This window comes from Carcharodon carcharias, chromosome 2, assembly GCF_017639515.1.
Source record: "Carcharodon carcharias isolate sCarCar2 chromosome 2, sCarCar2.pri, whole genome shotgun sequence".
NCBI lineage: Eukaryota > Metazoa > Chordata > Chondrichthyes > Lamniformes > Lamnidae > Carcharodon > Carcharodon carcharias.
Genome location: NC_054468.1, coordinates 54,623,000 through 54,640,515, shown reverse-complemented (window position 1 = coordinate 54,640,515; position 17,516 = coordinate 54,623,000). Strand labels below are relative to the sequence as shown.

At 41.7% G+C, this 17,516-nt stretch overlaps 1 protein-coding gene across 1 annotated transcript in view; it reads left to right on the top strand.

Annotated features, from left to right (window-relative positions):
- Nucleotides 1-264: 264 nt before the first annotated feature.
- LOC121275400 (coiled-coil domain-containing protein 150-like) overlaps nucleotides 265-17,516 on the top strand; it is a 41,495-nt gene continuing 24,243 nt past the window's right edge. The window contains exons 1-4 of the mRNA XM_041182955.1: nucleotides 265-387; nucleotides 2,813-2,920; nucleotides 9,904-10,032; nucleotides 10,807-10,976. Of these exons, the coding sequence (XP_041038889.1) occupies nucleotides 2,849-2,920; nucleotides 9,904-10,032; nucleotides 10,807-10,976 (371 nt within the window). The 5' untranslated portion in view covers nucleotides 265-387; nucleotides 2,813-2,848. The remainder of the gene's footprint in view (nucleotides 388-2,812; nucleotides 2,921-9,903; nucleotides 10,033-10,806; nucleotides 10,977-17,516) is intronic.

Genomic DNA, 17,516 nt, shown 5'->3' with positions numbered 1-17,516 from the left:
AAATGTAACTTCATACTTCACATCTGGCATTGAAATAATATTACTGTTTAATAACAGAAGAAATTATTTTGATGACAGCAGATGTACATCTCAATATAAAGATATGCCTTCTTGCATTTATCATGATCAAATCCCTAAGAAATCTTACGTAAGAGTCGCCTTGGGCTAAGGAGTTACACTTTTTAAAATCCATTTATGTATTGCTTTGAAATTCCCCTGACATTTTTAATTGATTTCCTGTTTGGAGTCATACCGAGCACAAAGAAAGGTGTCTGTGGATGTAGGAAGCTAAACACCTCAGCTGCAGGAGTTTCTCAGGGTAGTATCTCAGGCCCTAATATCTTCAGCTGCATCATCAATGACCTTCCATCTATCACAAGATCAGAAGTAAGGATGTTCGGTGATGATTGCAGTGTTCAATGCCAATTGTAATTCCTTAGACGTAATGTGGCAATTTATTCTCCCAGCTCTTAATTGATATGATATGAAACTCCACCATTCAGTTCTCATTCAGATTTCCATGTTGTTGGAAGGTGACATATAATTCTTAAACAGATTTGTATGTTATTTGGTTTTTAAGTTTGTTTCTGGATGAATACTTGTACATGCTGACTCTATGGTAAGATTGAAAAAAAGCAACAAGTTATTGCCTGAGAGTTCATTATGCCTTTCTTTGCTTTTTTTACCTTTAAGTAAAATTGAACTTTCAAAATTGGAGTGTTACAAAGGGACTGTTGTGAGCACAACTAATATAACAAGTTCAAGTCATTAACATGGGGGCGTAAGGGGATAAAGCTGAGACAAAAGCAAAATACTGTGGATGCTGGAAATCTGAAACAAAAACAGAAAATGCTGGAAAAACTCAGCAAGTCTAACGGCATCTGTGGAGAGAAAAACAGAGTTAACGTTTCGAGTCTGTATGACTTCTTCAGACTCTTTAAATCTGAGACCTTTCCTCAGGACAGATTGTTCCACGTCAGAGAGAGGGCAAGATCAGAGGGTATCATTTAGAGGATTTAGACAGTTTAGGAGAATGGGCAAAGAAGTGGCAGATGGAATACAACGTGGGGAAGTGTGAGGTCATGCACTTTGGTAGGAAGAATAGAGGCATAGACTATTTTCTAAATGGGCAGAGAATTCAGAAATTTGGAGTGCAAAGGGACTTGGGAGTCCTAGTCCAGGATTCTCTTAAGGTTAACTTGCAAGTTGAGTTGGTAGTTAGGAAGGCAAATGCAATATTGGCATTTATTTCGAGAGGACTAGAATATAAAAGCAGGGATGTGCTGCTGAGGCTTTATAAGGCTCTGGTCAGACCACATTTAGAATATTGTGAGCAATTTTGGTCCCCGTATGTCAGGAAGGATGTGCTGGTCCTGGAGAGGCTCCAGAGGAGGTTCATGAGAATGATCCCAGGAGTGAAAGGCTTAACATATGAGGAACGTTTGAGGACTCTGGGTCTATACTCGATAGAGTTTAGAAGGATGAGGGGGGATCTGATTGAAACTTACAGAATACTGAAAGGCCTGGATAGAGTGGACGTGGGGAAGCTGTTTCCATTAGTAGGAGAGACTAGGACCCGAGGGCACAGCCTCAGAGTAAAGGGAAGACCTTTTAGAACAGAGATGAGGAGAAACTTCTTTAGCCAGAGAGTGGTGAATCTATGTAATTCATTGCCACAGAAGGCTGTGGAGGCCAGGTCATTGGGTTTTTTAAGACCAAGGTAGATAGGTTCTTGATTGGTAAGGGGATCAAAGGTTACGGGGAGAAGTTGGGAGAATTGGGTTGAGAAACTTATCAGCCATGATTGAATGGCGGAGCAGACTCGATGGGCCAAATGGCCTAATTTCTGCTCCTGTCTTATGGTCTTATACTGAAGCAGTCTATGTCCACATGCAGCAAGTCCTGGACAGCATTCAGGCTTGGGCTGTTAAGTGGCTAGTAACATTCATGCCACAAGTGCCAGATAATGACTACCTTCGACAAGGAAGAATCAAACAATCTCCCCTAGTGAGACTAATGGCATTACCATCTCTGAATCCCCCTTCATCAATATCCTGGGGGTTACCATTGACCAGAAACTTAACTGAACTAGCCATGTAAACACTGTGGCTACAAGAGCAGGTCAGAGGATAGGAATTCTGCAGTAACTCGCTTCCTGACTCCCCAAAGCCTGAATACCACCTGCAGGCACAAGTCAGGAGTGTGATGGAATATTCTCCACTTGCCTGGATGAGGGCACCTCCAACAACACTCGAGAAGCTCAACACCATCCAGGACAAAAACAGTCTGCTTGATCGGCAACCCATCCCCACCTTAAGCATTTGCTCCCCCCACCACCACCAGTGCATAATGGCAGCAGCGTGTACTATATGCAATATGCACTGCAGCAACTCACCAAACCTCCTTTGACAACATCTTCCAAACCTGTGATCTCTACCACCTGGAAGGACAAGGGCAATAGATGCATGGGAACACCACCACCTGCAAGTTCCCCTCCAAGCCAAACACACCATCCTGACTTGGAACTAAATCACGGTTCATCTACTGTCGCTGGGTCAATATCCTGGAACTCCCTTCCTTACAGCACTGTGGGTGTACCTGCACCAGATTGACTGCAGCGGTTCAAGAAGGTGACTCACCACTACTTTCTTAAGGGCTATTAGCGGGATGGGCAACAAATGCTGTCCTTGCCAGAATAATTTTTTAAAATCTTATTCATTTTTTCATGTAGTATTTTTGTGAATGATGTTTAAATTTCAACATTATGTGAACAGGTCATCGTCATTGCCTCCTCTGTTATTTTTGTTGGTAGGCCAGAGTGGAGCAGTTACAGGAAGAATTGCAGTGTATGTCTGAAGCCATCTCTGAAAATATTCAGTTACAAAAATTTAACACAGTGCTAGAGACCAAGTATACTCAGGTGAGATACATTAAAACATTTGTGACAAATACAGGATAAAATTGAATGATGAGTTTTGATAATTCAGGAATGACATGAGCTTCATTCATTTATCATTAACAAAGAAATTGCTAGGTGCACATGTTCTCACAGTCCATGTACAAATGCAGCAAGACTTAGACAATATCCAGGCTTGGGCTGTCAAGTGCAAAGTAACGTTCATGCCACACAAGTGCCAGGCAATGACCATCTCCAACAAGAGAGAACCTATCCATCACCCCTTGACATTCAATGGCATTACCATCACTGAATCCCTCATTGTCAACATCCTGGGGGTTACCATTGACCAGAAACTGAACTGGACTAGCCATATAAATACTGTGGCTACAAGAGCAGGTCAGAGGCCAGGAATCCTGCTGCAAGTAACTCACCTCCTGACTCCCCAAAGCCTGTCCACCATCTACAAGGCACAAGTCAGGAGTGTGATGGAATATTCTCCACTTGCCTGGATGACTGCAGCTCCAACTACACTCAAGAAACTTCAGACCATCCAGGACAAAGCCTGCTTGATTGGCAACCCTTCCACAAAAATTCCCTCCCTCCACCACTGACAATCAGTGGCAGCAGCATGTACCATCTACAAGATGCACTGCAGAAACTCACCAAGGCTTCCTAGGCAACACTTTCCAAACCCATGACTGCTACCATCTAGAAGGACAAGGGCAGCAGATACATGGGAACAGCACCTGGAAGTTCCCCTCCAAGCCTCTCTCCATCCTGACTAGGAAATTTATCGCTGTTCCTTCACTGTCGCTGGGTCAAAATCCTGGAACTTCCTTCCTAACAGTGCTGTGGGTGTACCTACAACATATGGACTATAGTGGTTCAAGAAGGCAGCTCAGCACCACCTTCTCAAGGGCAATTAGGGATGGGCAATAAATGCTGGCCTAACCAGCAATGACCACACCCCATAAATGAATTTAAAAAAAAATGTTGACAGACTTCCAGCTGCGGGAGCCAGCATTTAACCGTCTTTGTATTCCTGATCCGTACATCAGCTGGTAGTTTTGTCCCTACAGGTTCCACTTTGGTATCAAAATGGCATCTGTGCCACTTCTGCTCACTTCCAGTGGGGGCTTGTGCTGACCACTATCTTGATGAGGGTAATATGCAGGCTTCATGTGTGTGTGCTGGAAGTGCGCAGAAAAGACAAATCATGGCTTCAGTCAACATCTAACCGATTTGATGCTGTACTGGCATTTTGTACCTGGCCACTCTGGTTAGCGTCCTCTCTTAAACGCATTCAGCTGAGAATGCATTTAACAACACAAAGGTGCCCTCTACCAGTGCTACTTAAATGGACCATCAACAATTTACATGTTGTTTGCTGATTTTTTTCTAAAGGCTGTTTGAGGTTGCGAAATTGCTGGGTGTTTTGAGGAGCTGTTTATGTCTACAGGGCAGCCAGCACATCTACCCTCCGGACGGGCTGTCTATGAGTGCATCATTTGACTCTGGCTCCCATGAATGCAACCCCAGATCCCTTTTGGGTACGACTCCTCCACCTTACCATCCCTATGTTATGGACCGTCACAGTGTCCTCTTGACCGCAATCCTGAAATAAAAGTTACCACAACCATTCTATGCTAACTTCATCCAACATAACTTCTAATAATCCATAAAAAACTCAACTAAACATCCTTGTGCATTCCCTTAGTGCCTCTTGAGGGAGTGACTTTGCCTAATCTAGTGTTTCTATGTAGTGCTACTCTAGAGGCTGCAGCATTGGTGGGGAGAGTTGCTGACTTTTAGTGCAGGAGACGGCAGATGGCCTTGCAGGATGTCCTCAAGCAACTCTCTGCCTAGGAGGCCCAGGTTCAGATAGCACCACCTCAACATGGGAGGCAGCAGTCTGAGTTGGCTAGATGAGAGGCAACAGGAGACGCACTGGCTGAGTGGCAGTGGTGATTGTACGGATGCTGTCATCTGAGAGAGAATGGCAAATTAACCACTCATGTATATCTCTCCTGTTCACCTGCCTAGTACATTGCCAGGTGAAATTGACCATATAGTCCATTAGCACATTGTGTGTTTACTAGTAAAAACAAATTAAATATACCACAACACATGTTTTCCTTGTTTTCCAGTTGTGTGCTTTTGAGGAGCTGATATTTATTGATCATTTTTTTTACTGTTTTTTGCAGATTAATACAGAATTTAGCATATGTAAGGTTAATCTACAGAGATTTGAAGCTCAGTTCAGACAGGTGCAATATCCACTTTGATACAATATGCAGTATAAATTATGTTAAAGGAATTATTTATGCTTTGAAAGATGCAATTAATGTTGACTAATTTTTAGAAGAGACATAGATAACATTCCTATTTTAATATGCTCATTTTAATTTCAGTACTAGATTTTTATGCTTTGGGTTGTTAACCTATGGACTAAACAATGACTAGATGCAGTAGATATTTTTTCACTTTAAAGGTTCAGAAGTTAATAATGTGGTTTCCTGATTCATTAGATCGTGAAGTAATATGAATTTCTGGTTGAAAAATGATGGAGTTAGACAGGTGCTAGAATGAGACCTGGATCGCTGAACTGGGTCCATGATATTTTCTTGTCCTAAATCTTTTTTAGTTTAGTAAGTACTTAAAAGTAAATATACGCAGAGTTCTCCTCTTTATTGCAGTGGCCATCACCTCCTCTGAATAGATGACTAAAGCCTGTTGTTGCCAACAATTGGTATTGGGTGGAGGAGGGGAGTACTAATTGGGAGCTAGTGACCCAGGTTTTATGATTGGTGTGAAGTGGTAGCACTCGCTGCTGACCTTGAAGAAAGCTGCCCACAAAGATCTAATGACCCCTGGGACTTTTCCCTTCTAACGACGTTAATTTGAATCTGGCCCTGTTATGACATGGCAGATGATGTGTGCCAAGCAGACCAAATCCACGAGGGAAACTTGGTTGCACTATCACAATGGTTTTGCAATTTGTATTCATTACGAGATGTGTGCACTGAATTCAGAAGTAATAAGTCCACCAAGACCTTTAGAGATTTCAAAAGACTAAATTAAAATATTTATTAACAAAATAAAAGCGCGTATATAAGACTACAATTTCTACTATAATGACTCCTAAAATGCCTAATTTACCTGACCCCAGTTACACCCCCTTTAAGGCAACTGCCCAAAATAGATTTTAGATTTAAAACAGACTCAGCAAGTTAACACAATACCATGGACAGTGGAATTTCAAACGGTTTTCTTCTATCTTCAGTTCCGTTAGACAGCAGACTTATGCACAAATGCTGAAAGCTTCATTAAGGCTCCTCACACACTCCTGTTAGATCTTACATGGCCTTCTCCTGACACATAGCCTTTCATTCTCCTTTATATATATTTCTCTCTTTTTAATAAGTAAATTCTGTTGTTCCATGTGTCTTTGAAGTTATCTTTCTCATAACATAAAAACTTCCATGGTTCCAATATTGCTCATAACCTTTGAGAAAAATAACCACATTCCTTAGCCTTGCTTATCTGGCTAGTTGTAAACAGATTGCGATCCCTTTGAAATCCATATATCCCTTCATTTATCTCAAAATGCAAATTCCCTTCACACCTTACATGCTAAGTCAGCATCCATGGTTACTCGTTAGCATGGCAAGCACCTAGCTTCTTTTGATGATTTAACTTGCAGTCTGCTTGACTACAAATGTAAGTAAATCACACACACACAGACTCAACTATACTTACCCGCATAAACCTACTTCACAACAAACCAGAAAAATATTATGAAAATTATTATACTTTCATGACAGGCTCCAAGTCAAGGCAATCCCCAGGCATCCAGAAATAAGCACTAAAGGAAGCTAATCACATTGAAGTATTATCACAGACAGCAAATGAGAAAGTATGAAGCATTGATGTTCCTTAACTTTTAATTAAATTTTACAGAGCAAGATACAGGATTGTGACATATACATGGGGCTGGATTATATGGGGAGCGGTGGTCCCTGCGGCTCCTCATCTCCCCACTCTGGCTAAGAGGTTGGGAGGGGGGAGCCTCCTTGGGAAGAACATTTGCCCCGCATTTGGCCATTAATAAACTGAAAGCTGGATTTCAGCCCCTCAGGGACAGGAATTCTCACCTCAGAGAGCTGTTGTCCACTCAGAGGCCGATGAGGCAAGCTGAGTTGGATTAGAATTTAAGTAAGTGTTTAGGGGTCGGTGAGGGGGATTTGAGGCCATGGCAGAGGGGAGGGAAGGAGGAGCAGCCCCCACCAGCAGCCCGCACGGAAACATGCCTAGTTGACCACTTGGCTTGGGCCTCTCTCATTGCTGGTTAAATGCCAACAAAGGGATGAGGCCCCTCATTGATTGCCCACTTAAGGGCCTCAATTCGCCCATTGAGTGGGCCACCCCCTCCACTGGTATAATTGTGGTGGGGGCAGGGGCAGACAGGTAGTCCGCAGGCAGGCAAGCTGACCACTGGAGCACTGTCCTCCACCCCCGCATCCCCTTGCCTTCGTACCCACTGGCTAGGGAGCATTAAATCCAACCCACAGAGTTAACACAGATATTGAAATATCACAACAAACTTTAAAAGAAAATTTAAAAATAAGTGGAGCTATTATCATAATGGAGAAATTTGACATTCCACAGCCATAAAATTAGTTCTTTAGGGCCTGAAGGTTTTTCAGCAGTAAGGATGAACTTGGTACATTGTTAAGAATGCTATTCAACACCTCATTCACCTCAACTTTTTTTCAAGGGGTTTTATGACTACAGTAAGACTAACAGCATGAAAGGGCAAGATTCTCATCCACTCTGTGATTTCTTATTGATTGCAGTCTTCAGATACTTCAACAGTGCACCTTATGGAGAAACGTAGAATCACTGACAGCACTTCCAGTTATCCATCTTTAATAGCACATGTGCAGATTCCAAGTTGCTGTCAGTTTCAGAGGAATAATGACAGTGGACTATGACAATTTCACTATCATTCTTATCACCAAGTCTGGGCCAGTATCTGGAAATTACAGGCTAGACAGCCTAACCTTGGTGGTGGGAAAATTATTTGAAAATGTTCTGAGAGACAGTATAAGTCATCATTTAGAAAAATATGGGTTAATCAAGGACATTAAGCATGGAGTTGTTAATAGAAGGTCATGACCGACTAACTTGATTAAACATTTTGAGGGAGTAACAAGGAGAGCTGACAAGGGTAGTGTCTTTCATGTAGTCTACATAGATTTTAGAAAGGCTTATTGACAAGGTCTCAGTTAGACAGAGATCGAGAGTAATGTCTCTAGTTTGCTGACGACATAAAACTAGGTGAGAATATAAGCTGTGAGGAGGACACAGAGTGTGCATAGAGATTGGTTACGTGTGGGGGCGACGAGGTGGCAGATGAAGTATAATGTGGGGTAGTGTGATGTTACTAACTTTGGTAGTAAGAATAGAAATGCATAACATTTTTGATAGGTATGAAACTTGTAAATGTTGACATTCAGAGGGACTTGGGAGTACAGTATTCATACAAGGAACACAGAAATTTAACATGCAGGTATAAGAAACAATTGGGAAGTCAAATGGCATGTTGGCCTTCATTGAAAGTGATTGGAGTACAAAAATATAGAGGTCTTGCTACAATTGTGCGTGACTTTGGTGAGACCATACCTGGGAGCACAGTACAAAGGGAAGATATTTTTGCATTGGAGATGAGTGAATGGTAACTAGATGAGGTCCTGGGATGAGAGTGTTTTCTAGTGATGAGATTGAGTAAATTGAACCTATACTCTTTGGAGTTTAGTAGAGTGAGAAGTGATCTCATTGAAAAATACAAGATCCTGAAGGAGCTTGACAATGTGAACACTGAGGGATAGTTTCCCCTGGCTGGGGAATCTAGAACATGGGGGCACAGTCACAGGACCATTGGTGGGGGGAGGTGGGTGGTTGTGGAGGGGTGTGATCATTTAGGCCTGCAATGAGGAGACATTTCTTCACTCATAGGATTTTGAATCTTTGGAATTCTCTGCGCCAGAAGGCTGTGGATGCTACATTTAAGGATGATATAGACCTTAAAAATCTAAATTTGGTGGGTCTTGAAGAATCTTGATATGGGAAACAGGCGGGAAAATGGAGTTAAGGCCAATGATCAGCCATGAACGTGATGATTGGCGGCGCAGGCTCAAGGGGCTCTATGGTCTACTTCTGCTTCTATTTCTTATGTTCTTATGTTCCTATATTCACTGTAGAAGTATGCTTAATACATGTGGCATTTAGCCTTTGTGTCACATTAATGGACTGGATATTAACTTGGAGATGGGGCGGGATTGACTGATTTCAATTAGGAAACCCAGAAAAATGGATTTTTAATGTCCTGCTGAATTTAACTGCATGACCTGATTGGCATATTTTATCTCTGTTTCCTTGGTGCAGCCAGCTTGGCTGTCAGGTGGGTTGGCTTCGGCACCAGGCTGCAGCCGAGGAATGGAGAAGAGGGAGAGAGAGATTGAAAAGGTGGGGAGCAGAGGGGTTGCGCCTGATCACGGGACAAGGCTGAAGAGCATACACGTGATACACAAATGAATGGAAAGACACTTGCCCTCTTTATCCAGCTGTTCTTGCCTCCCTTTAACCACTGGGCTTCTTGAAACCCAGAAAACACATCCGGCCAGGGTTAAATTTAAAATAGTGATTAAATATGAGGCACACAGCTTCTAATAATATTTAACTTGCTAACCTGTCTCCTGGGAGGGGTTGGTTGCACACCCACCTCCACTGAAACTGGAACTAGGCAGATTCGGGTCAGGATTTTTAACATTTTAACAACCTGTCTTTTTTCTGGTTTAAAATTCACTTTGTTGAATTGTATGAATTAAGTGTTGCTACATACCATTTGATTTAATAAACTAGAAGTAAGCTCAGCATTATTGCTAAACTTACGTTTATTATATTATTTGTCATTGGTATGTGTTGACTTTTGTTCTCACCAGGCACAGTTGATATTGAAACAAAAAGATGATGATTTTGCAATGGCAATAAAATCTCGTGATAAAGCATTTCAAGAAGTCCAAAAGCTAAAAGAATATATAGAGATGATGGAAGAGAGAGAAAACTATAAGGTGAAAACAACACTGAAAAATGAAAAAAAAAATGCTTTTACTGAATATCAAGTAATTAATTGTTAGCAATATGGTTAATTCATTGTGGTACTTTAGTGGTTAATAAAAAGAGCAATATAGTCAGATATATTGGTCTAGATTGATCTGGAGTTCATTTTGGGAACAAAACACTGTTAATTTCATATTACTCAAATATATCAAGAAAAAATGGTCTTGTGGATTCATCACTCAAACCCCAAGTGCCCTAAGTTGGTGTTTTAGTCTACTTCGGTTATGTTATCTGGAATCTGCTCAGAGCTGCTCCCACTCTGCCATCATAACTTTGGAAGTTCAACAGAGTGAGACAACGCCAAGGAATTTTACTGAATCATCTGAACCAATAATTTTCCCACAACCTATGATGTCCACCATGGGATTGCTGAAGAATTCAGGCAAAACATGCATAGTTTTCAAAAACAATTTAGTGCTTCGTGTGCTAATATATTTGCAGTTTGATTAGGAAGAAACTTGAATGCTTGAGAAGGTAAACTGAGTCTAGGAATTTGGCAGTGATAGCTATCTTTTTCATACCTGTTGGCTTGTGATTGACTTGCAAGTGGTGATGCATGTAAATGGCAACATAAATTCAAAGTCAATTTTTGAGTGTGAAAATTGGCACTCAGATTTGGAACTGTCTGAGGCAAGAGCCCAAACCCCTACTGTTAAGAAATACTTGTCCTTTAATAATTCACAATTGCATGCCTGAACTGATTGGAATGCTAATTTACTTTCCAGGTTGCAAATCTTCAGCAAAATTTGACAGGTTCTATGCAAGATAATAGCCAAATGGAAGTGACTCTAGATAATGTATTGGCATCGCACACAAAACTCCAGCAGACAGTGGGGAAACTACAGATAGAACTTGGACAAAGAGACGCAGAGATAAATTACTTGCAACAAGACAAGTAAGGAGGTGCTACATTATATGTATATTGATTATAGATAATACTCTTCAGAAAATGTTATTTCTGATTTTGCAGATTATCCAACAAAACAACTGTCCATCAGAAAAACATTTAATTTCACTTTTTTTAAAAAAAGTGAATGAAGTGCTGCAAGATATTTGAGTGACAGGTTGCTGCATAACTGCAAGCATAGTCTACTCCTGTTAATTCAAAGTCCACTATGGTTTAAAATAATTATCCAGTGGTTTGAATTAACAATTTTGAGTGAAACGTAGAGGAATTGTTTATAATTCAAATTAGGCAATCTCGCTATTACGTTTTATGACTTTATTAGTAAAATATCTTTATTTACTAAAGCAACTTTTACATTCACTTATGATCTGGGATTTTCTCTGATTATCATAAACATAGCGCTCGTTAAGATGGTAATCATGCTATTTCAAAGGGAATAATGGATTTGGATGCACTAAGAAGCATATGTCACCCATTATTGTTCTGATGCACTGAATTTTAGAAGTCTGTTTTTTAGGATAATTGGGGAAAATTTTGTTCACAAAGTTTCTACCAATGGAAAGTGTGCCTGTAGGACTGCCTGTCCCTGGGAATTGATGTAAATTTCTCCCGGTTATATCTTGATTTCTGTTATTTTATGGCCTGATTTATTGTGTGTTGATTGAGTATGCATAGTTATCGTTGGCTGTCTCTTGATTCAAGGATGATGTCAGCTCAGAGTCATGAGTTTCTGCCATGGGCCTTCATGTGACTGAACAGGCCGATTCTGTACCTGCAGATCTTCCCACGAGGCAATGGGATCCAGAGTGCAAGTTTGCTTCCTTTTCTCTCTGTGTCTGCTGCTGCCCTAGCTCATCATTAAGGCATGAATCCCAAACCCTGACGGACAAGTTATTGCCCATTCTGAAAGATTGGTAGCAAGCCCCTCTCAGTCATTTATGTCAATGCTGTTGCGCTTCAAGGAGAGCTTCAGAGTATCTTTAGGGGTTTTTTTTTTTTGTTTCCCCTGGAATGTTGACAAGTTGGAACCTGAGACACCTGGACCCAGCAAGAGAGATGGTTTTCAGCCTTCCAGACAATATCCAGTCCATCAAAGTTGATTTTGATTTTGCAGGAGTTTTGCCCGAGTGCTTGTGGACCTGGCTTCAAGAGGAAAATTGCTTTTATTCAGTGGTCCTCCCATTGAATCTGAAGGATGTGGTGAAGGCATTGCTGATGGGATTTCTGTAGTGCTCTTATATGCCACTGACACACAGTCCAGGCTTCACTGCAGCACAAGAGCATGGTAATGACGCCTGCTCTGCATTCTAGGACTTTTATTGATTTGCGAAGGTCTTTGTTCGTAGAAGTCCGAGCTGATGCAGCTGATCCGCTGTTGGTTGTCCTCATTCCTGATGGCCTTTTGAGGGAGGTGGGTGTCATATGGGAAGTGCTCAACATATTCCAAAGTTTCTCGTTCAGCATTCATGGGAGGTTATTCTGATCCTTGGCCAGACCCGGGTTGAGGGTGAGATCTGGTTAGGGATCAATAACATTTTGTTTAAAGTAGACAAAGTTTGAGATTAAAGGTGCTTACTAAGTGAATAAAGTCACAAGATTCCATAGGTTTTGAACAAACAAAAATGAACTTTACTATAAAATATCAAAGATAAAATGATTTACAATATCTATCTTATACTCTAACATTCAGGGAGGTACATGTGAATTAACAAGCAAACTGTGGTCAAACATCATACTACACAATAAATGCCAAATGTGACCAAACCCAATTTCACAGGTTTCTCAACAATCCACTTGGACATCTGTTACATCGTGAGCCAACCAATCTCTGAAACTTCGCCTTTCTCACAAAGGTTTCCAGTCTCCACATTCAAAGATCTTGCCTTGGAATTCTCCCCAAAACTCAAACAGCTACAACAATAGCCCGCCTCGCAGGGTTTCAATCTCGCTTTCTGAGATTCCTTTCCCCTGGATTTCCGAGTACAATTGAGCATCACCTTACAAGCACAATTTCAGCTCTTCAGCCGTGCCAAGCTGAATGCCACTGTTCCAAAGAGATACCTTTGCCCCAACGGCCTGCAGCATGGAGTCACCGATCTTCGGCTGACTTCTCGGATCTTCAGGGTTTTTTTTGAGCCCTCTCCGACTATCGGGGCTTGTCATGAGCCCACTTCACTTAAAGTCTGCTCCCTTCAGCTCTTTCTTTAATTGGAGACTGTTTCTAATTTTCTTAACTAGGACTGTTCCTGTCCCCTGTCTCTTGTCCCTGCCTTTGGGACACTCCTTGGGACCTCTCCCTGTTTCTCCTCCCTGTTTAGAGACTCTCCCTGTCCCCCTCTTTTGTCCCTTTCCCTGGGACACTTAAGATGGTGTTCCACATCTGGATGCCGAAGTGCGCATACGCAGCCTGCTTCCGACCTGCGCAATTGCAGCAAGTTCAAGGATCATTGGGAACCTCCAAGCTAAGTTTGAGTTTCTGAACAAAGGTGGAATATTTGGCTGACCAGGTATAGGTTGATATGAGTTTTGTTTTGGCAGCATTCAAGGACAGGCCAAGTTTCTTTTATACAGAATTGAAGAGATCCAAAATGGCTTGCTAACCTGGTGCAGAGTGGGCAATGACATTGAAATGACCCACAAACTGAGGTTTATATATAATTATGGGGGTCAGTTTTGTTTTGGCACGGAGACAACTGAGGTTAGCGTTTTCCATCTAGACGGTATTTAATTTTGACACCAGAGGGCAGTTGATCTTTGAGGTGAATAACCACTGTCAGGTAGATTGTAAATAATAATTACACAAACTTTCTTGATCTCATTTCAGATCTTGTAGGTGTCTGTTTCAGATCTTCCAGCCAAGATAGAATGCGTAAGAGTAAGCACCTTAGTCTAATACACTGGGTTCAGTTAAGAATAAAATGTATTTTTACTCTTTGCTTGCTTTCATTTGGATTCTGTAACCTTCAGGTCTGTATGCCACTCTGTGAATGTCAGCTTTGCTCATTTGGTAGCTTCTGAGTCAGAGATTTGCAACTTTAAACCCCTTTGCAGGAAATGAGCATATAATCTTGAGTCAAAATTGTATTCTTAAACTCTTTAATGCAGTAATGTTGGAGGTATTGTCCTCAACATGAAGTTTTTAAGCAAAGTCATGTCTGCCTGTTTGAATTTTTCCTGTGGATATTAAAGACCCCATGACACAATTTAAAGACTATTATTCGCTCAGAGAACACTCCAGCACTAAATTAATTTGGTATTTATCTCATTAGATTCAGTGATTGACTCCTGGGATGAGAGGGTTATCCTATGATGAGAGGCTGGGAAAATTGGGCTGAGATTTGGGAGGATATGAGATGATCTAATTGAAATATAGAAGATTCTGAAAGGGATTTATAGGGTAAACGCTGAAAGATTCTTTCACCCCCGGCTGGGAAATCGAGAACACGAGTACGTTTTCAGGATAAAGGAGCAATCATTTAGGACAGTTATGGGGAGGATTTTCTTCACTTAGGGGGTGTCTTTGGAATGCTCCATCGTTGAGTATGTTTAAGGCTGAGAGAGATTTTTGAGCTCCCAGCGAATCAGCAGATATGGGGAATGGACAGGAAAATGGAATTGAGGTAGAAGATCAGCCATGATCATATCGAATGGCAGAACAGGCTCAAGGGGCCATATGATCTACTCTTGCTCCAAGTTCTTATGTTCCTATTAGTTATTTCTGAGACCATGCTTTGTGCTAAATGGCTGCAACATTTACTCGCGTAACTATAACTGTAATTCCATATGAAGTGCGTTCGAACATTTCTGAGAGACTTGATGGGCTGTTATTGACAGGAATAGTTTCCCTATAAGCTTAAAGAGTCTTAGCTTCATAACTTGCATCTTTTTAACAGGATTCCCCCTAGAAACCAACCTGGTTGATTAGCTTGGCTCCCAGTTGGGTGGAAAGCACCCCAGAGGAGACTGGAACCACTGTCATGTTAGTGGGAGTTCAATCCCTGACCTGGAGCTGATGCCAGGGAAGCTTGGGGTTTCAGGGGAAACAATCCTGTCCCTCATGGCCCACAAGCACTGCTGTAGGGGGCTCTTTATCTTTTCCCTGAAACTGCCCTGACCTCCCTTGAGTTGTTAGGTATCCCAAGGCTTGGGAAACCTGCTACTGTTAAACTGAAAAGTTTTTTTTTATTCTTTCACAGGACTTGGGTCTCGCTGGCTAGGTCAGCATTTTTCTTGTCCATCCCTAATTGCCCTCGAGAAGGTGGTGGTGAGCTATCTTCTTGAACCGCTGCAGTCCATGTGGTGTAGGTACACTCACAGTACTATTAGGGAGGGAATTCCAGGATTTTCACCCAGCAACAGTGAAGGAATGGCAATAAAGTTCCAAGTCAGGATGGTATGTGGCTCGGAGGGGAACTTGCAGGTAGTGGTGTTTCCATGCATCAGCTATTCTTGTTTTTCCAGGTGGTAGAAGTTGTGGGTTTGGAAGGTCTGTTGCAGGAGCCCTGGTGAGTTGCGGCAGTGCATCTTGTAGATAGTGCACGCTGCTGCCACTGTGTCTTGACTGTGGAGAGAGGATGTTTAAGGTGGTGGATGGGGTGCCAATCAAACAGGTTGCTTTATCCAGGATGCCGTTGAGCTTCTTGAGTGTAGTTGGAGCTGCAGTCACCCAGGTAAGTGGAGAGTATTCCATCACACTCCTGACTTGTGCCTTGTAGATCATCGATAGTCTTTGGGGAGTCGGGAGGTGAGTTACTTGCCAAAGAATTCCCAGCCTCTGACCTACTCTTGTAGCCACAGTATTTATATGGCTGGTCCAGTTTAGTTTCTATTCGGTGGTGACCTCCAGGATGCTGCAATGGTAAAGCCATTGAATGTCAAGAAGATATGGTTGGATTCTCTCTCATTGGAGATGGTCATTGCCTGGCACTTAAGTGGCACTAATGTTACTTGACACTTATTAGCACCAGCCTGAATGTTGGCCAGGTCTTGCTGCCTGTGAGCATAGACAGCTTCAGTATCTGAGGAGTTGCAAATGGTGCTGAACATTATGCCATCACATCCTCACTTCTGACCTTTTGATGGAGGGAACTTCATTGGCGAAGCAGCTGAAGGTGGTTGGACCTTGGACACTACCCTGAGGAACTCCTGCAGTGATGTCCTGGGACTGAGATGATTAACCTCCAACAACCACAACCATCTTTCTTTATGCCAGGTATGATTCCAACAATTGGAAAATTTTCCCGATTCCCATTGACTCCAGTTTTGTCAGGGCTTCTTGATGCCACACTTGATCAAATGCTGCCTTGATGTCAAGGGTAGTCACTCTCACCTCATCTCTTGAGTTCAGCGCTTTTGTCCAAGTTTGCACCCAGGTTTTACATATTTATGAACATACGAATTGGGAGCAGGACTAAGTCATTCAGCTCCTCGAGCCTGCTCCGCCATGCATAAGATCATGGCTGATCAAATTTTAACCTCAACTTCACAACATTCCTCCCCTCCACTGATAACCTTTCACTTCCTTACTTATCAAAAATCTATCTACTCCTACCTTAAAGATATTCAAAGGCTCTGCCTCAACCATATTTTGAGGAAGAGAATTCATAACCCTTTGAGAGAAATTACTTTTCCTCATCTCTGTCTTAAATGGGCGACCCCTTATTTTTAAACAGTGACCCCAGTTCTAGATTCTCACACAAGAGCTTACATCCTTTCCACATCCACCCTGTCAAGTCCCCACAGGATCTTATATGTTTCAATGAAGTCACCTCTTACTTTTCTAAACTCTAGTGGATACAAACCTAGCCTGTCCAGCCTTTCCTCATAATACCCATTCTGGGTATTAATCTAATAAACCTTCTCTGAAGTACTTCCAATGCATTTACGTCTTTCCTAAAATAAGGAGACTAATACTGTACACAGTACTCCAGATGTGGTCTCACCAGTGCCCTGTTTAACTGAAATATAACCTTCCTACTCTTGTATTCAATTCCCCTTGCAATAAACGATAACATTTTAGCTTTGCTAATTACTTGCCGCACCTGCATACCAACCTTTGCACTTCATGCATGAGGACACCCAGATCCTTCTGCATTTCAGAGTTCTGCAATCTCTTACCATTTTGATAATACGCTTCTTATATTGCCAGTCCATATTTACTACTCTATTTTCATGCCTTCATAATTGCCCTTATTTAAGTTTAAAATATTAGTCTTGGACTCTCTCTTCTCTCCCTCAAACTGAATGTAAAATCCTACTAATATTATGATTACTGCGACCTAGGGCACCTTCACTATGAGGTCATTAATTAATCCTATCTTGTTGCATAATACCAGGTCTAGCATATACTGCCCCCGGGTTGGCTCCATAACATGCTGATCTAAGAAATTATCCTGAAGACCTTCTATAAATTCATCATCTACGCTATCTTTGCCCATCTGATTTTTTCCAGTCTATATGTAGTTTAAAATCCTCATTGATAATTTCTGTACCTTTCTGACAAGCTTGCACTATTTCTTCTTTGATACC